Source organism: Mauremys reevesii, linkage group 2 (assembly GCF_016161935.1).
Source record: "Mauremys reevesii isolate NIE-2019 linkage group 2, ASM1616193v1, whole genome shotgun sequence".
NCBI classification, from domain to species: domain Eukaryota; kingdom Metazoa; phylum Chordata; order Testudines; family Geoemydidae; genus Mauremys; species Mauremys reevesii.
Window position 1 is genome coordinate 74,607,470 of NC_052624.1, and position 20,847 is coordinate 74,628,316.

The 20,847-nt window shown below is 43.0% G+C and overlaps 1 protein-coding gene across 3 annotated transcripts in view; it reads left to right on the top strand.

The window, feature by feature from the left end:
• The first annotated feature begins 11,607 nt into the window (after window positions 1-11,607).
• The window catches only part of TGFBR2 (transforming growth factor beta receptor 2), a 68,041-nt gene continuing 58,801 nt past the window's right edge, over window positions 11,608-20,847 (top strand). Inside the window, exons 1-2 of one of the 3 annotated variants that reach the window (XM_039525934.1) lie at window positions 11,608-11,936; window positions 19,683-19,802. In XM_039525934.1, the coding sequence (XP_039381868.1) occupies window positions 11,840-11,936; window positions 19,683-19,802 (217 nt within the window). In that variant the 5' untranslated portion in view covers window positions 11,608-11,839. The remainder of the gene's footprint in view (window positions 11,937-19,682; window positions 19,803-20,847) is intronic. The other 2 variants (XM_039525933.1, XM_039525935.1) reach the window with 2 other exon arrangements.

Sequence of the window (20,847 nt, forward strand, 5' to 3'; positions counted from 1 at the left end):
TGAACATTTTTAGCTAGTGCTGTTAAAAGATTCCCAAACGGTTCAGGATTTTACCCAAACTCAGATACCATGATGATGGGTGCAATACAAGAGCCTGAAGAAAATAGAAGAGAATTCTCCAAACTCTTTGTTGCTGCAAATTTGGATTGGATCAGTGGCAGATTTAGTTAGAGTTAGTTAGAGTTAGTGGGGCCCTGTTCTCAGCTTCATTTTTGGGGCCCCCCCTCAGGATTCAGCCAAGAAAAAAGAACATTCTCTCTTGTCGTCTCCCTCCCCGCGCCCCCATTTTTCATTCTTTTTTCTTCATCCTCCTCTTATAAGTAATAGGAAGTAAATGAAAATAAAGTGAGGTACCTTGATTGTTTTTGTAGTCTAATTTTTTTTTTCACAGACCACTTGAAAATTGCTGAGGGTCTCGGCAGACCATTTAATGATCTTTCCAAATATTGTTTGTACCATTAGCTAACTGAGCGCTTTATTAAAAAAATGTAAAAAAACTTTGGGATGCAGGGTCTGGCCAGGAGTTAGGATGTGGGAAGGGGCTCAGGGTTGGGATGTGGGGTCTGGGAGAGAGTTAAAGACTTAGGGTGTGGGAGGGGGATCAGGCCTGAGGGTGCAGAGTCTGGGAGGGAGTTAGGGTGCAGGAGCGGGCTGGGGTCTGAGATCTGGCCAGGAGTTAGGGTGCAGCAGGGGGCTCAGGGCTGGGGCAGGCGGTTCGAGTGTGGAGCGCTTACGTAGGGCAGCTCCCATTTGGTGCGAGAGGTGCAGGTGGGAATGTTGTGGGGCAGGGATCAGCAACCTTTGGCACATGGCCCGCCAGGGTAAGCACCCTGGCAGGCCGGGTCGGTTTGTTTACCTGCCACATCCACAGGTTCGTCTGATCGCGGCTCCCACTGGCCGCTGATTGCCACTCCAGGCCAATGGGTGCTGCAGGAAGCAGCATGGGCTGAGGGATATGCTGGTCGCTACTTCCCGCAGCTCCCATTGTCCTGGAGTGGCGAACAGTGGTCACTGAGAGCCGCGATCGGCAGAACCTGCAGACAGACACGGCAGGTAAACAAACCAGCCTGGCCCGCCAGGGGGCTTACCCTGGCGGGCCGCAGGCCAAAGGTTACCAATCCCTGTTGTGGAGGGTACAAGAGCTCCAATTTGGTGCTCAGGGTGGAGGTGAGGATGTGGGGGCATGCAGGAATCAGGGCATGGGCTGTGGAGTGGTGCAGGAATCAGAGAGGGCAGGGGCCTGATGTGTATGAGAAGGGTGCAGGAGTCAGGGAGAGCAACGGGTTGGATGTGTGTGCCGGGGTGCAGGAGTCAGGGAGGGCAGGGGGCTGGGTCTGTGTGAGGGGGCTGAAGGAGTCAGGGAGGGCAGGGGGCTGGGTGTGGTAACCCTGAGCAGCTTAGGTCAGGGGACTTGAGGGGGTTGTGTAGGGGGATGCAGGGGCCTCGCCTCTGCTCCACCCTGCCCTGATTCCACCCCTTTCCCCAAGTCCCTGCCCCTGCCCCACCTCTTCTCTGCCTCCTCCCCCGAGTGGGCTGCTACCTCGCTCTACCCCTTCCCTCCCACCCTCCCTCCTGGAGCACCCTGAGCGCTGGGAAGCAGCTGTTTGGTGGTGGGGGAAGCGTTGGGAGGGAGGGAGCGGGGCGGAGACGCAGCATGCTCAAGAGAGAAGGAGGTGGGGGAGAGGGAAGCTTGGCTGCCACTAGGGGCAGACGGAGCCTGCAGCGGGAGCTCCAGGAGCCAGCAGGAACAAGCTTCTGCCCCTGCAGTTGCCCAGCCCTGGGGGCCCCATGCCAGGGCACCCTGTGTTTTATTGTAAATCTACTTCTGGATTGGATTCTTCATCGAATAGGCCTTATTGTAAAATTATTGGTACTTCCTGCTTCTGGTCCTGCCAGAAATACTGCAAAAGTAATCTTCTGGTATTTCAACACTTCTGTTTTCACTATTAGGGATCCTAATATGGAAATATTTAAAAAAAAAAGAGAAAGAAACTCAATGAACTTCAATTAGGTTTTGCTTGAGTTTGGATGAAAGTTACACAGGGATTATGGAAGCACCAATGCTTACAAGTGTAATGTTAATTTTAATAACATTTCAAAACTTTATTTAGCAAAGTGACTTTCAGAAGTTTTGTCTGTGTACAGAAAGTATCAGTAAGATAAATCTTGAAGATAATGTAATTGTTGTTTCCTCTGATTTATTCAGGGATTGATAACACACTGATCACCTCCTTGTGAAGGATGATTACACACAGCACATGTTTTAATTTGATTATATCTGGGAGATAAGCATAATGCTATGAGAAGTACAAACACTTTGAATTAGTCCTTCATAAAACTTTGCAATTAGTGTAACCTTTTGTAAATGCCATTGCTTGAGGATGCATGTTTTTGCAGTGATGTATGAATTATTAGAGATAAGTCCACACTAGCAGAGATGATTATGCAAAGGAAAAAAGCTTGCATTTTAATAGGGGCTAAAACTCTGCACCCCCTGATAACTTCAAGAAAGGTAGCATGATTGTGACGATGTGGGATACAATCCAGACCAGAGAGGGATTGTGTCACTGCCTGCTCTGCAACCTTGGGTGCTTTACAAAGCTTTGCTGCTGAAGCTCCCAACCTGGGACAATCACAAACAGTTTACTAGCATGCTGGTCACCTCCTGAGTCTCTGTGTACTAAACAGCCCTATTTCAGCAGCATGTCTACAGCCCCATTGTGGCATCCACAGCCTATGATGATACTTAAAGGGTCATCCCAACACACTCCCAGTCCCAATTTTTCCCAAAACTGCGTGCTTTGCAATGTCTGGCCTTCTCCTGTTATTCAGAGAAATAATATGGTTCATTTGTTCCTCTAAACACAAACTCCCACCCCACATCACCATCAGTTTGCAAGAGCTCTGGCCTCTTATGTCTGTCTAGTGATGGATGCCCAAGATGGCTTCTGTCTTTGCTTGTATCTTCCAGAGTTCAATAACTTTGTTTCAAGAGGCAGGATGAAAAATACAAGACCAAGCTTCCCTCTCTTGCTGGATGTAGATGCCATGCTGTCTTCTACCCAACTTGTTAGTATGAGTTTTGCCTCCAGTCTTTGTTAGCTTGATGGGTCTGTTTACACAATATGAAAATACATTCTCATTGTCTTTCAAAGGAGTTTGGACATAACGCCCAGGTGGGGAAAACATACTCCTTTGTCTGGGGGCAGACCTGTTTACCAACTCCCTCTGGCATACCTAGTTTAAACACACTTTAGTTATAATTCTAGCATATACCCATAACTCTTAATACCCACCATGTAGATACATCACACAAGAATATTAATGATCAGTAAGTTATTAGTACCAGATGCGGTGGTGCATGCCTGTAATCCCAGCTACTTCTGAGGCTGGGGGATCGCTCAGGGGTTCTGGGCTGCAGTGCGCTATGCTGACTGGATGTCTGGTGCCACTGACCAGTGGGTGGCTGAAGAAATGGCTAGAACAACACAAATGACATGTTGTGATCAGCGCTCTCTCTGTGAGGGCTGATGGACCAATCGATTAAGGTGATCAAGTTATTAGTGTTCAAGTGATACCTCAAAAGGCATGTTTTGTACAGACATTATTACAATAGCGGATAGGATGTGAATACAGAGGTGCTTAGTGTTACAATGACAGGCATCCATATTAACTTTTTGTGCCACATATAGCACATGTGTGTTTCACTAGTAGCAAGTGATGCAGCAGGTAGGCAGAGTTGTAAGAAAGAGATCTTTAAGTGTGCTGAGTGGCCATTGTTACATGCTCAGGCTTTAGAGTCTGAAAATTAGCAGGCTGGTATCAGCCTGGATTCCTGATTAGAGCTGTGTGAAGGATGGACATTCCGTTTCACAAAGGATTTTGAGATTTCAAAATTTGACTTTGTTTCAAATTGGAATGAAAACTGAAAATTTCAAAATGATCTATGAAGTAGAATTCTGGAAAAAAATATCATTAAGACCTTTTTAAATGTTGTAATTTAATATGTAGTACTAAATTTAAATTTTTCAACACGAGAAGTTGGTTCAAAATGAAAAAATCAAAATGTTTCATTCTGATACTCACACCTTCTTGTCAACTGTTAGAAATGGCCGACATCCACCTTGATGCATTGGCCTCGTTAGCATGACAAAAGTAATTTTCCCTCTCTTGATATTCACTGTTCTTGTCAACTGTTGAGAATAGACCACTCCACCTTAATTGAATTGGCCTCGTTAGCACTGACCCTCGACTTGGTAAGGCAACTCTCATCTTTTCATGTATATGTATAATGCTCACTATATTTTTCACTCCATGCATCTGATGAAGTGGGATTTAGCCCACGAAAGCTTATGCCCAAATAATTTTGTTAGTCTCTAAGGTTCCACAAGGACTCCTCATTGTTTTTATAATGTTTTAGCAACCCATCAGCCCACAAGCCATATTTCCCCTTGTAATGACAGATCCTGTCACAGCAAACTGTACAGATTTCATAATATACTGTACTTATTCTTAATTAGTACATATTGGTGTTGCTATCTAAGGTATCATAGAGTCACTGAAGTTTTTCTTTAAGAGGATCTCAGACTTCATTACATATTATAACCTACTTCCCCCAAAACAACATACAGATACATTAACAATTTATAAAGTACAACATTTAAAAAAAATATTCAGTTTTGGCATTTTTCCTGTACCATATAGCACTGTATATACAATGGTTGCAGAAAACAACAGCTGTGACCATTGAACAGAGATAATTATGAAAACGTCTTAGGCTTCTCTTCTAACTTCATCTGAGGTTTGCATCATTTGGTCTCCCACACCTATATCTGGCTGAAGTTAATTATTCACAGTTTTGGTTTAGAAATAAACAGGCAACTTCAGTCTGTGAATAAGGAAATGGAAACTGTTAAGAAGGAACTGGAACGAAGTAGCCAGCTTTTAGCATTGTTTTATTTATTTTCAGTTGTCCAGGAAATCCTGACTAAACTGAGTTTGGGCCCAAGCATGGGAGCTTTCGGTGCTCAAGAAATACAGGTACAGGGCCTTGGTGTGTAAGTATACCACAACTCAGGTACATCTTTGTGAAAGTACAACTGTGAATTGCACTTGTTTTTTGCTTCACCGCCTGTGAAAGCTGTACCAGTTTTAGTCCAGTTAGTTACTTTTCCTTTAGAGAGATCCAAGCAAGAATTCATTATGTTATGACAGGGATCCACAAGCTTTAGCAGAGTTGCCCCCATCTTTAAAAAAAAAAAAAAAAGTCTCATGGGCCACCTGACCTACAACCATTCTTCCTCTCCCCTATTCATAGCCATGCAACATTCCTTTGGCAACTATAGCAATTGCTTACATGGAAAAGTAACATTAGGAATGTATTTAATGAATTTATAATTTCTTGTAATAATGCAAGTTAGCACAGGGAAATAGACAAGAGCCATGTAACCAACTTTCCAGTCCACCAGCAAGAGTTCTGTGATCCACAGTAAGAGAACTGCATTGCTATAATATATAATAAAAGGTGTTAAACATAATATGTAGCTAAGTGACTAAAATATGGCCAGTTTGCAGTAGTGATGTTATGCTACTAATTGATAAAAATACCCCACATCTATACTCAAGTGTTACTGAAGCAAATTTTCCCCCAACTTCAAGAGGGCAGTTGTGTCGGAGGGAATCTTGAGTAAACAAAGCAAAAAGAAGAAATGAAAAACCCCTTAGAGAAGTCTGAGAATTCACAACATAAACTGTGAGTGCACTGTGCAAATATATTTTTAAAACAAAAGTTACATAAAAACATGAGATTTTTGAAGCCTAAGTTATTCACCAATTAAATACATTGTGTAAACCCTTCAAAATTCATAAATGGTTGATATGGTGCATTTTTCACACACACACACTCTCTCTCTCTCTCTCCCCCCCCCCCCCCCGAGGGCTCAGTCCCCATCTTTGAAATACCTGGCTCTGCATCCATATCAAATGCTGTAATCAAGACTCAGCTGAATCACCAAAATCACAACAAAGACTCTCAAATTATCTCTGTGTGCAGCTGTTTATTTTCCAGTTCACACAGCTGTATATGTGAGAGGTGAGTACAGCAGAACCTCAGAGTTATGAGCACCAGAGTTACAAACTCACCAGTGAATCATACACCTCATTTGGAACCAGGGGCGGCTCTAGGGGTTTTGCCACCCCAAGCACAGCAGGTAGGCTGCTTCCGGCAGTTTGCCTGCAGAGGGTCCACTGGTCCCGCGGCTTTGGCGGACCTCCCGCACACCAGGCATGCCTGCGGGAGGTCCACCGAAGCCGCGGGACCAGCGGACCCTCCGCAGGCAAGCCGCCGAAGGCAGCCTGCCTGCCGGCCTCGCGGCGCCGGCAGAGCGTCCCCCATGGCTTGCTGCCCCAAGCACGCGCTTGGCGTGCTGGGGCCTGGAGCCGCCCCTGTTTGGAACTGGAAGTACACAATCAGGCAGCAGCAGAAGCCAAAATAAATAAAATAAATAAATGAATAAATTAAATAAAAGCCAGTACAGTACTGTGTTAAACGTAAACTACTAAAAAAATATTTTTTTCTTCTGCATAGTAAAGTTTCAAAGCTGTCAATGTTCAGTCATAAACTTTTGAAAGAACAACCATAATGTTTCGTTCAGAGTTACGAACATTTCAGAGTTCTGAATACCTCCATTCCCGAGGTATTTGTAACTCTGAGGTTCTACTGTAATGTCAACAGCCCATGTACTAAAACTGAATATACTAAAATAAAAAGTTACTCCATATCCCGTGGCAGCATTTTTAGTGACCTGCAGTGCCTATTCAGTGCAAACTTCCAGTAGCTCTCATGGTTTGCAGTTGCTATATAGGCAGTGCAGAATCATTCCATTGCATCGATTACATCCCTAGAATGTTATGTTCTGTTCATACTGGTTCCTGCAAAAAAGCCTGGTTACTTGGGCTTGGTGAAGGAAGGAAGCTGATGAGTTTTACCCACCTTCTATATCCACAATGGATGTGAAACATCTCAAAGTCATGTCCTCTTACTGATGTAGTTGGTTCCTGAGACTGTTAGAAAACAGTATGTGTGCACTCGCACACATATAAGCACATCAACACATCTTAAAGCTATCCACCCAACACATACATTGCATCTGGTAGTCACTGCTTCATCGATCATATTTTAGCATGTGTATGTTTTAGGGTAGTGCCACATTTTGAAAAAAAATTTAATGCACATATTTGTGAAAATGTTCACAATTTTCTTTCAGGTGATTTTGCACCTGTGCATGTAGATTTTTGCATCAAAAAGATACAACAATGTGAATTTCTCATTGTTTTCATTGCAAACCCCAGCTTTGCTTTTTAAAAAAAATGCTTTAATTTCACTAGCAATGTGACCTCTTGTGCAGGCAAATTTCCATTCATTTCCTTTTGACAATTTTTTCTGCAAAACATGCCGCCTATTTTCAATTCTGGAACAAAATGCATGAGAGGCAGGTGACAAACTGTTATGACTGTGATTGCTGCTACCCACTGTCTTACTTCTAAAAATTGAGCACAAGCTAGTCTGTAGTTACATTTCCTGTTATGTCACTTCAACTTCCCTGCCCCCTTGTTTATGTCACCTGCCTGCTATGTCTTCTCTTTCGGGCCCTGAGTCAGCAATGTGAAATACATGACACAGGTGAAATGCCACCAGGGGAAACCTAGTGGAATCAACAAGCAGGCCTATGTGCAGGGGAGCAGTCTGCCCACCTGGAACACATTGCAGGATCTGGATCCTAGCTTTTAAGCTCTTCAGGGCTGGGGCCATTTACTGTTTGTACAGCACCCAGCACAAGGGACCCCAAACTAGCAGCTGCCTATAGGCCCTCCCAATAATAGGCTGCTATTGCAAGCTTTGATCATATGGCTGGGGGGAAACTCTCCCCAGGGCTGCCCTTACCATGAGGCAAACTGAGGCGGCTGCCTCAGGTGCCAGACTGGGGGGAAGGTGGGGGCACCACTAGGACCCAGAGTGTAGAAAATTGTGTCTGCTGCTGGTGCATATGTATTCTCTCTGCTCTAGAAGCACAGAGATGGTGGAGTGCTGTGCTGGAGGAAGGAGGGCACAAGAGACATAACAGGCAGGCAGGAGAAAAGGAGAGAGGGAATAACAGAAAGCAGCAGAAGCTGCAGGGAGAGAGAGGAGGAGGCGCCTCTTCTGTACCTCTCTAGCACCCCCAGGAGCCTGGACCGATTAACACCAGCTTCTCAGGGAGCTTCCTGTTTCCTGCTGCTTCCCTGAATCCACTTGAGGAGAACAGGCAGTCAACTGAAGTAGTAGGAGCCAGTTAGGCCCTTAAGGGCCTATCTTCCCTCACTCAGGCCCTGCTACCAGCCTGCTTATTTGTCCCCTTCAACTGAGTGTTGAGAGCCACTATAGCTGGCACAGAACAGCAGTCATGAGTGAAAGAAGAAAACGCCCCTCTGGGGCAGCATTCAGAAAAAGAAAGCAAGGAAGGGAAGCTTTTCTATCTAAGCAGGGAGGAGGTCTCCTGAGATACATAGACAGAAATGTTCACAGTGAGCCTTCTGGCCCCAGTGAGGATGTGAGTGGTGAGGAGATGCCTGATCTTCCAGTTAATCAGAGTGCAGGTACCTGGCAGCTACTGCAGCATCCATATTTCCATCTCAAATGGATGTAACCATGCACATTCCTGAAGAAAAGTGTAGATCAGAGAAGCGTGTGGTGGAGGCACAAGAAACAGCTGCTGCAGAATTTAGTTCCCTACGTCTAGATGATCCAGGACTGTGGACCCACTTGAGCAGTAGCCTGAGGGACTTCCTTGTACTGCATGGGCCACAGCAAGTGAAAAATTTCATGTTCCCCAAAGACAACGAAAATAGAAGTTTCCATCCAACACATTACTGGTGTGAAATCCCCAATGGTGTCAAAGTGGAGAGGCCATGGCTTATGTACTCCAAAACCCAGAATGCTGCATACTGTTTTTGTTGCAAACTCCTCCAGTCTAATGTTCCAGCCACATTGGATTCTACAGGAACAAAGGACTGGAAAAATCTGGCTAGAATCTGGCATGCCATGAGAAGGCAGCAAATCACCAAAGAGCATTCCACAGGTAGAAAGAGCTTGAGATGAGACTAAGGTTATAGGCCACCACAGATGATCAGCATCAAGAGAAGATTGCATCAGAGTGTCTTTACTGGCAAAATGCTCTGAAAAGGCTCATTGCCATTGTGAGAATGCTTGCTACCCAAAACCTAGCACTGTGTGGCACTTCAGATCAGCTGTACGTGCCAATGGAAACTTCCTTTAAATTGTGAAGCTGATGGCTGAGTTTGATGCTGTACTCCGAGAGCATCTAAGAAGAGTCACCATCCAAGAAATGTACACACACCACTACCTTGGAAAAACAATTCAAAACAAAATCATACAGTTACTGTAAACAAAAGTCAAACAGAAGATTGTGGCAGATCTGAAGTCAGCAAGATGTTACTCTGTTATTCTGGACTGCACATCTGACATCAGCCATATGGAACAAATGACTTTAATGGTGTGTTTTGTAACAACAACAGGACCGAGTGAAAATGGTTACTGTCAGCATTTTCTAGAATTTGTTGAAACTGATGATACTACAGGAGCTGGTATGACAAATGTGCTTCTTAAAAAACTGGAAGATATGGGAACTGTGATAGCTGACATGAGAGGTCAGGGCTACGATAATGGTGCCAACATGAGAGGAAAGAACAGAGGAGCGCAGACACGGATCTGAGAGTTAAACCCTCGAGCTTTTTTTGTCCCCTGCAGTTCTCATTCATTGAACTTGGTGGTCAGTGATGCAGCCTCAGCTTCTAGTGAGGCTGCTGAATTTTTTAATGTAATTCAAAATATCTATGTATTTTTCTCTGCATCAACTCATCGATGGCAAATTTTGAAGCAGCATCTGGGAACATCCTCTCCAACACTGAAACCACTGAGTGCCACATGATGGGAAAGTCGAGTGGAGGCGATAAAGTGTATCAAACACCAAATTGGGAAGATAGATGATGCCATAGTTGCCATTAGGAGGATAATGCTGTGACAGGAACTGTTCATGGGAGAACAGTGGCAGAGGGAAATGGAATTACCAGAAACATACGTAATTTCAAATCTGTGTGGCTCAGTGTTGTGGCATGGGGGGTTGGATAGCTCAGTGGTTTGAGCATTGGCCTGCTAAACCCAGGGTTATGAGTTCAATCCTTGAGGGGGCCACTTAGGGATCTGGGGCAAAAATTGGTCCTGCTAGTGAAGGCAGGGGGCTGGACTTGATGACCTTTCAAGCTCCCTTCCAGTTCTAGGAGATTGGTATATCTCCAATTATTTTTTTTTGTTGTTGTTTGAAATAAATGTTGTAAGCAAGAGACTCCAAGGGGTTGACCTTGATATATGTGGAGCAATGGAACAACTGGACAAAGCAAAGTCATATCTACAGTCTTACCGGTCAGATGAGGGATTTCAAAACGTTCTGAAGAGTGCACAGAAGTTGGCAGAGGAACTTTACACTGAAGCTATTTTCTCACCCATTCGAGAATACAAGAGTCACCGAAGATGACATTTTGATTACAAGTCACAGGATAATCCCATAAGAGACCCCAAACAACAAAGTTGAATTCTTTAACCAGGTGCTAGATTGTGCAATACAGTCAGTTGAAGAACGTTTCATGCAGCTCAGGGAACACAGTAGTATATTTGGGATGTTGTATGATATTCCAAACCTCCTCAGTATACCTGAAGAAGACCTACACCAGCAATGCAGGGCACTGGAGACAGTATTGACACATGATGACATGCGCAATATTGATGCGAGTGATTTAGCTGATGAACTGAAACCCTTTCAAGATACATTTCAGCAGGATCAACTGCAAAGGCTGTTCTGGAATATATGCGCACAAATGACACCGTCTTTCCAAATGCTTCTTTTGCTCTGTGCATACTTCTAACACTTCCTGTAACAGTTGCCAGTAGAAAACGTGGCTTCTCCAAGCTTGCAACCATCTCAATAGAACATGAGCTGGCCCAGACTGTGGACCTTCAGGAAGAAATTCACATCTTTGTGACCAAGAAGGCATGGAAAGCACTACTTTGATTATTCAAACAGATTAAAAATGCCAGTGTTTACTACACAGACAAGGAAAGTTGCATTTGCTGTTGAAGATTTTGAAAGTTAAGTGTTACTTAAAATTTTTGAACAAGGCATTGTAAGTTGTTAGGTCTCCTTTGTTGGGGTAGGTAGCAAAACAGTACCAGGAGAGGAGAGGAGTAGAACAAGAAGGCGGCAGAATTGAGACCTTTCAAAGTTTTAGCCCAAGCGAGGAGGCATGGGGGTGTCATTTGAGCTCCCTGCCTCCGGTGCCAAAGTGTTGTGGGCTGGCTCTGACTCTCCGGCTTTGCTTCCTAGGCAGGGCAACTACTTTTCTGCACAGCCACGCCGGCGAGGCACTGCGGCTGGCTGGTGGGTGTTTGCGGTGGCTCAGAGACCTGCGAGGGGCTGGCTCAGGGCGGCTGAGTGACAGGCGGCTGAGGAAGCGGGCGGGGCGGGGAGCGAGGGGGCGAAGGAACTCGTGTCGGAGCGAGCAAGTCCTGCCCAGCTGTTTGCGAAGTTTTAAGATTTCCTGTTTCCCTCGCGGCGCTGAAGCGAAGCGGAGTGAGTCAGCCCGGCCGCGCGGAGTCCCAGAGCAGCCAGTCCAGCCCCAGCTGCCGCGGCCTCGCCTCTCTCCCCGGCCGGCCCGGGGTGCAGCCCCCCCCGGGCAGCAGAGGAGCCCGACGTCTTGCCTCGGCTTCCTATGCGGAGCGGGCTAGACCATGAGCCGGGATCGCCTCCGGAGCCTGTGGCTGCTGCACGCTTGCTCGTGTTGGGCGCTCGTAGGCAGCACCATCCCCTCTCAGGCGCCGGGCTCAGGTAAGTCGCGGTCCCGTCCCCCCCTTCCCCTTCTTTGTCCGGGGCGGCGGCAGAGGGGTCCCCCCCCCCTCCAGGCGGCGGTGCAAGGGGCGATGCCGTTCGCTTGACAGCTGCAGGCAGCAGGGGAGCGGCGCTGGCGAAGTTCGGGGGCTCGCTGGAGGGGCTGGGCGCGGCGCGGCGCAGCCGAGGAGCCCTGGCCCGGGAGCCTGCAGGAAGCGCGCGGGGGGTTGCTCTGGGGCGAGCCTAGCCCGGGCCCCGTGGAAAGCGTAGTTCGGAAGTTGGCTACTGCCTGGCCTGGGGTTATCGGGCAGGGCGCAGCTGCCTCCGCACCTGGCCCCATGCTGAGCTCTGGGTGCTGCTGCTCCTCCGCAAAGGGGGCTGGGGGCCCTCTTCGCAGTAGCAAAGCCCCCCCCCCTTATCTTGCTTCTCGGGCTGTGTGTGGCAGTTGTTAGTTTTGATTAGGATTAACCCGCTCACCTGTGTGCTGCTCTCTGGGGCTGAAAAGTGCGCCTCTGAGCCCGAGGCGGCATTGTTGTTCTAGGAACCTGACACCTGGGATGCAGGTAAAGGGGATTCAGAAAATGGCACTCAAACCAAATGAGTTAATCTTAGATCCTATTAAGGTCCCCAGAGTATTATTTGTCTCTGTGTGTATCCCTGATTTGCTGCTTGTCCCACACGTGGGCCTTGCCATGGGTCTAGCTCTGTGTAGACTGATCTTGCAAAGCGTGCAGCAGTGTCTTAAAAGGTATTTTTTTTTTTGTTGTACAGTCACTGCCTGTAACTGAGAATTAAGAACTGGTTAAGAGCAGTTGCACAGAGAACTCTCATTTAATTAATTTCCTGCTATTGCAGGGGTCTTGGGCATTGGTGGCACCTTGGTCTCTCCTGTACTCTGCCTGTGCGCACACAGTTTAGTCTCCTGAGGACTGAAGTGCTTTGGTCTTTTGGCTTAATACAGGGGTATCTGAGTGAAATTTAATGGTCTGTGATATACAGGAGATCAGACCAGATGAACTGATGGACCTTTTTGGCCTAAAACTCTGTGAAACTTAAGGCATTCCTTCAGTATTCAAAGGATTCCTAAAAGTTAATGCCTGGTTTGTTTGGTTTTTCATTACACTTCACATCCCTGTGTTGGGAACTTTTAATTGCACTGTACATCCCTGGATATTTTTAAAACCATGGCTCATATTACTATTATTAATATATTTATTATGTTGTGCAAAGAGGGAGCAAAGTGCCTTGCAGATTTATGTGAAAACAAGGTTCCCTTGGCTGAAAAGCTTGTAAACTGGGGATCTAATCCCACAAACACTTATCCCCATGAGATCTGAGCAGGACTACTCACATGTGTAAAGTTACATCTGTAAGTGTCTAGAGGGTTAAGCTCTAGAACATATTATTGAAACTGGTGTTGCCTATTGATTGTGAGGGGTCCATTAATAAAGGGATAAAAGACTTCAGATTGCTGCAAAACAAAATTCTAAACGTTTAGCTTCTAACTATTGATTTAACCTCCAAGGTGCATATTAGCATTAAACATCTATTCTTAGGTCTTTAAGATGTAATCACTGCACAGACTGTTTAATGCTTTTGGGAAGCTTTGCTCGGAGTCCTCAGATTTCTCAATTTGGTCTATACGAGACCAGCAAAAACTTGAGTTGTTCCATATTGGTAAAATACACTACACAGAGAACTACCATGTAAAGTCTCAATCCTACACATACTTTTGCACTTGAGTAACTTTGTGCATGTAAGTAATCCTGTTGAAGTCCCACATATGTGTGAAATTACTTGTGTGTATAACTGTTTGTAGGTTTAGGGCATAAATATACAAAAATAGTATAAAGTTTGTGTCCTAAAGAAGTATATTGTCTGAGGGCTGACCATAATGTAAGAGTTTTAAATGTGGTATGTTTAGCTATGTTTGAATTTTGTTTACAGTTGTATCACTTTTGACTAATAAGTGGCAAAACCCAGTAAATGGTAACTTTCATTTAATCATCAGAATAAAAGTTGCTCTAGGTAGGTTCTTGTGACACAAAGCCTCAGTGAAAAAGCAATGCATCATTTTTCATCTTCTGCTTTACTGTTTCTTTTTTACTATATTTTTCTGAAAACCAATTTAGACAACATTATTTTAGAAAATGGATAAAAAAAATTGAGATAGCGTAACAACATTTTTCTGTTCTTTGCTCACTCAGAAGAAACTTTTAGTAAAAAAAGATATTCAGAACACAGTTAACATATGTTTTAAAATTTAGACTATTCCAGTATTTGAAATATTATCATTTCATATTCAGTTACTCCTTAGGCATCACAAAGTTTGTTGAAAATATCCTTTTTTGTAATGATCTTGGGATTTCATAAGAATTTTAAGAATATGTGTAGCAGGTGGACTGCCAAGCGGAAAACATATCTGCTTTAAAAAAGATGCTCTATTATCTATACACTAAAAGGCCTTTACTCAACCCAACTAGTTGTAATATCTTCACCAAAAGGAAGGATAAAGAAATATTTTTGAAATTATTATGAATGCCACAATACAACTTTAACTGATGAGGGACAGTGGGCCAGGTATGTGTAATAAATCTGCGCTTATGTACAAGAATGAAGTGTGACTTTTCTATTTTGAGTTCTACTTGAAGAACCTGAATTTATGTTTTGGGGTTTTGTCACACATCAGCCTTCAGTTCTATAGAATAAAGGCTCAGCCTCTCAATCCAGCCAAACTTTATATTATTGTCTTAGTTTAAAAAAAAAATCTAAGTACGTTTTCAATCATTATTTATGTACTTGTTCTAATGCCATCTCATAGTCCAGGGATTCTCAAACGGGGGTTGGGACCCTTCAGGGGGTCTGCAAGGTTATTTCATGGGGGGTGGGGGGATTGTGAGCTGTCAGCCTCTACTCCAAACCCCGCTTTGCCTCCAGTATTTATAATGGTGTTAAATATATAAAAGTGTTTTTATTGTATAAGCAGGGTTGCACTCAGAGGCTTGCTGTGTGAAAAGGGGTCACCAGTACAAAAGTCTGAGAACCCCTGTCATAGTCTCTCAAATGAGAATAGTGTACATGACACATTCCCCTTGTGCCTATTTTTTTTTGTATTGTAGGGAAACCTGTGTATAGTACACTCAAATATTATAAAAACAATCCTGCTCCTATTAAAGCCAATGGCAAAATTCCATTTATTTCAGTAGGAGCTACATCATAGTGTGATTCCAGTTATTTTAATTGTGTTGCATCTATGATTTTTGCATTTCCTGGACAATGAGAATAGGCTAGTAAATGTTTCTTGAGCTTCTAGTCATTCTGTTTCAAGTTCTCTTCTATTGCAAATCTGCAATCTTTGGTTGGCAAACACTGTTTAGGAGGATTTATTTGTTTAACAATGATGAAATAGATCCTTAGCTTTGCAAGCTGATATAGCTCCAATGACATCAATGGATTGACACTGATTTACCCAAGCTGGGGATCTGGTCCAATTCTGTTAGAAATGGAATTTTTAAAAAGTTAATAGAAATGTTTATGTTGATTTTATGTTTATTTTATTTTCCACTTAGATTTTGTAAAAACTTCTTACTATACATCTACATTAAATCTGACAATGATCCTTCAAAACCATGTTCCTTTTTTCATGTGAAGAAAATTATTCATGTTTATTTGTGGAATGATGCTTTAGGGAGGATTTCCATCTATGTATTGTAAACATTTGTCAAATAGCAGCAATTCCTCTTTCTGGCCAAAAAAGAGAGAACTCGGCATCATTGATGAAGTTTCCCGGATTTCCTCTGCAGGATACTTTTAAGTGGATATTTTTACATTCATGATATGAGCACTTTTTCCTTGTAGTGCTGTATCACAGCTGCAATGCCATGTGTCGTATTCTCTTTGCAGTTACACCTGTTTTACAGCACTCTGATTCCATTGACTACTGTGGAGTTATGACCAACTGACACTGGTGTAAATGAGCAGAACTAACTCCTGCCTGATTCTTCACTGCCTTGCACCTAATGTAGCTATTTGCACCTATGCAAAGTGGGTCTAAAATGGGCCTGATTCTGATCTGTAGCTGAGACACACTCAACTCAGCTGAGTCTGTGGAGTCAAGCTTTCAGATGCCTTTCAACTCTTGGGCCCATCTGGAGCTCTTTTTGGCATCTAGCATAATGTAGGCTATTCTTGAGGCTACGCTTCAGTTATCTCCATTTTTGGGGCCATTCTGGCAATTGCAGATCACTGGAGTGGAGACGCATGTTAAAAATATTACCTTTTCCCAGGAACAACTCCTATGGAGAGGGCCAGGGCCAGGACCGTAAAGGCAACATAGCCAGCTCTGTGTTAGCTCTACACTACCCAGGGGTTCCTCCACGCTAGGGGAATCCTCAACTGAGCAGATCCCATGGTGTCAGCAGCTTTGCGCCTCCATAGCAGTGCAGATCAGATGGGATGCAGCTGAGTATCTGGCTCGGTTTGTACAGCTGTAAATGACAACATCGCATTTTTAATGCAAAGCAGTGGAGAATCAGTCCCTCTGTGGTGAAATAGGAAATCTGTTTAAGCCCTGCCTTAAGAGTCAGTGCTCTTGGCTTTCATCTAGGTTGCTAAATAAGTTTTAGGCCTCAAATCTGGTCAGGGGTATAGTGTAAATTCTACTAGACAGCAGAAGTAGAATTGACAAGTTCTTGTAAGCAAGAATAAAAATTAAAAGTGGATGGTGTTTACTTGAACAAGCCTAATCCTAGAGGATGAAAATAGTCCAAAATAAATTAGAAAGAATATTTTTATCTATAGGTTATTCAGCTAGTCCCTTTTGAATTTCAGCTTCATTACCAGGTCAATGGGATTAAAAGTTACTTTAAGAAATTGAGGGCCTAGTCCTGCAAACAACTTACTTCTGAGCATTTTGTTTATTATGTGAATAGTCTGATTGAAGTTCCTGCTTAGGTGAGATGGGTGTTGCAGCTATGTCAGAGTGCAAAGGGACTATTTGTTGTAGTGAATGAGACACTCCATACTAAATGTTTGCATGAGTGGGCTGTAAGTGACGAAAACAAAATTTTCAATGAGTATTTTTCTTGGGTGTATTTTCCGGTACATAGACAGGTCAACAGAACTGATATCAGTTAAATGTAAATGTATCACCCACTTTCTGAAATTGTGCAACTTTAAGTAATTATGAAATTTAGGTCTGACAAAAAGCTATATACAGAAAAAGACTATTTCAAACATAATAGAACAATGAAACTTTTTTTTTCTAATTAGAGGCCATTGTGTGTGCACTTAATTGCATCTCTATTTGTGATAGGTTTTAATTGTACTTAAATCCTACCGAAGTTAATAGGATTTAACAATCCTTAAAGTTAAGCATGGGTTTAAAGTGAAGTCTCAGTTCAGATGCTTTCCTGAGTCAGGTCTAATATTACTTTGGTTACAGTATAACAAAGTTTAGCAACAGCCCTAAATTATAAGAAACAGTGGCATTTGAAGGAAAAAGACTAATTCCTAGGTTTTTTTCCCTTCTGTGTGTTTTTTTTAACAATCCCAGTTCCTTCATCTTCTTGTAATTGCAGTTTGTTGTTATCATTTTATCTGAGTTTTCTGTAACATCTCAGCTCCTCCCTTTATATTGATATTAGAGCCAATTTCGCCCATGGAATGATTGTTGAGGAAAATTCTTTTGCTGAAACAGCTGGCAAGTTAGCCTTTCCTGCTGGCATCCGTCCCTAAGTTATCCTGATTATAATGGTCTTCTTTCATTTGTTCCTCTTCTCTTTTTTGGATGAGTGGCATCATTAAGAATAAATGGAGTTTCTAGACTGTTTCATATCATAATAAAAATAAACTGTTATATTGTATATAATAAACCAGTTATTTAGAACTGGTCCCCAGTGTTCATGGGTCCAGTTCTTCACACACTTACCTGAGAGTAGGTCAAGAGCAACTCCATTGAAATAATGGAGTCATTCTAATGTGATACTGGTGTGAGTGAGAGGAGAATTGGGCTCAGTCCTCCACAGCTGCAGCCAGATGGGTTGAGTGCAAGGGTAGATGCATCTCTGTAACTCACAGGAGCATCTGACTCCTGGTATTTAAAGCATTTTTTATTTTAAACCTACATCCACACCAAGGGTTAATATTTTGCATTTAACTCACAAGCTGACTTGAAACTATAGGTATTAGAACACTCTCTCCCCCACAGACATTCCGCTTGTATCAAAGGACTCTCTTTTGCCCTTCCCAGAAGCACCACATCCTTGAGACAACACACCCAGCAGCTCTCATCTACCTTTACTGCACTGTGTGTTACATTATGAGCATGATTGAGAGTAGAATGCTCACTTTTCGCAGGTGCAAATGACTACATAAGGTACCAGCTGGTGGTGAATCTGGCCCATCATGTTTGTGAAGTCATGTAAATACTTATATTAGCTGGGATGCGGTGGGGGGTATCTGCACACAATTTTTGATAGGATTTACATGATAATATCTGGAGTTCAATTGATTTTTAACATGGCTATTGTATGTGATCATAATGGCTCCAAGATTATTTTTTATTACTCTTTGTGTTACAGCAACAGCTTGAGACACCAACTGAGAGCAGCACCCCATTATTCTAGGCATTGTACAACCACATAGTAAGGGATGGTCCCTGCCCCCAAACAGATATTCTAAGTGTACACTGACATCAAATAATACAATGTAACAGTCCTTTCAGAGCCTTTGCATTGTGTGACCCTAATATACTATTATAATTTATTTGTATTGCTGTAGTGAAGAGAAATATTCTAAAGCACCAGAGCACTATGTTTTATTAATATGTGCTTTGTACTTATAGAATGCTTTTCCTCTGTACATTTCAAAATGGTTTTATAAAAGTAGTTGAGCACCAATATCCTGATTTTTAAAGAGGGGGAAACTGAGACATTGAGAAGTTAAAGTGTGATCCTAATTTGAAAAGTAACTGTAAACATGACATCGTAGTATAACTGTTTTATTGACTCTCAGCAAATTCCAGATCAAATTTGCGCTCTCTCTCTCTCTCTGTATATATAATATATATAATAAATAAGCATATCTAAAGAGCCACTGCCACAAGTTCAACCTGTGATTTGTAAGTCAAGCTGTGTTCTTTCTAGCTTATGCACTGTCACCAGTGATAGAGGTTCTGAAAGATAATTTCTGCCCTATTACAGCTGTACAACCCCACTGAGGCATTGTACTGTTGTAACTGAAGGCATAATTTGGCTCTGCAATTGAACTGAATTAAAAATTCTGTTGATGCAAGTGCCAAAATGAAATCCATCTCACTCTCCCATGACTGTATTGCCTCTTCCAAGGAGTAAAAAGGAAGATACATTTATTTTTGTTAGAAAAGTGAGTGAATTTGACGGAATACACCCAGAGACCAGGTCTGTTAAGTAGGAAGGTGTCATTTTTCAAAGCAACTTGCCAAATAAAGACACAGTATGGCTCTTACATGCATAGGGCACATTAATAGATACCTTGGAAAACTAGCCTTTGTGCAAGCAAAGTACATCTAGGGCCAGGTCCTCATCTGGCATAAATCAGCATAACTCTATTGAAGACAATGAAGCTACACTGATTTATGTCAACTGAGGATCTGCCCCACAGAATTAATAACTGGCAACTGTGAGTTATAAGGCTCTAATTCCCTTGAGCAGACCTTTGTGATATCATATCTTACAAGAGCCAAAATGATATGGTTCTCTTTCCCAGAACAAGAAAGTAATTTGGCTGCAGCATTTGGGACTCCCTGGAGCCTAGAGAGTAGAGATTTCAGGAGGCCATGGGAAGAGGGAATTTCCAGAATTCCAGAATGCGGGGACATGATCAAAGGTATGATTAAGGCTTTTAACTTGGGCAGAACCAAGGGGAAAAAGAATTCTGGCAATGTAGCAGATAGGGGAATAGGCAGACTCACAGAAAAGGGAGCTGTGAGAAGCAAAATACTTTAATAGTATTTTACATTAATATAATGCCTTTCATTCTCCTTAGGGCCTGTCTATACTGCAGCTGGGAGTGAGCGTCCCAGCCCAGGTAGATAGACTTGTGCTAGTGGGGCTTGCGCTAGTGTGCTAAATATTAGCTATACAGATGTTGCCACACTGGGAGAGGTTCAGCAAGCCATCTGAGCTCAGAACCCCAGAGTTGTGTGAATTTGAACTCAGGTGGCTAGCTTGAGCCTCAGTTGATGTGGCAATGTCCACGCTACTATTTTTAGCGCACTAGCGGAAACCCCACTACTGAAATATATCTGCCAGGGGTTGGAGGCTCTCTCCCAGTTGCCATGTAGTCATAGTCATGGACTTCAGTGGGAGCTGAAATCACTTAATGCCTAGGAAGACTGGCCCTTATATTTTTTATGCATGTGAAAGAGAAATCTCTATCCACCAACTTCCACAGTATTTGTTTGTGAGTTTTGGGTTTGGAGTACATCTGAAGCCATCATAATAATAATGGTTAGCACTTCCCCCTTAGCTCTTGAAATGCTTGTTGGTATGTCTGTGTATTTTATTTGCATTTTAAAAAAATAGATGTATGGAGAGGGAGATATGATGTGGTGTAATTAGTACTTTTTCACTTCGTTTTTTCTCAAATTGCCTAGTCTCTTAAAATATTCCTTGGGTGGACAGAAATCGCTCCAAGTTTGCAATTTTAAGGCTGATGTTGACAGGTGCAAAGTACAGTAATTTTGCTTCCATTCATTCTGGAGTTAGTAATTAGCCCAGAGTAGCACTTCTCTGTTGTTTTGAGTAAGGCATTACACGACTACCGAGTGACTATTTTTTTTTCCTTTGGCCCAAAATGTGCAGCATTATAAAAATATACAAAATTTAAGAACATGTTTCTTCTTTATGTTTTCAGTGATTACACTGAAATT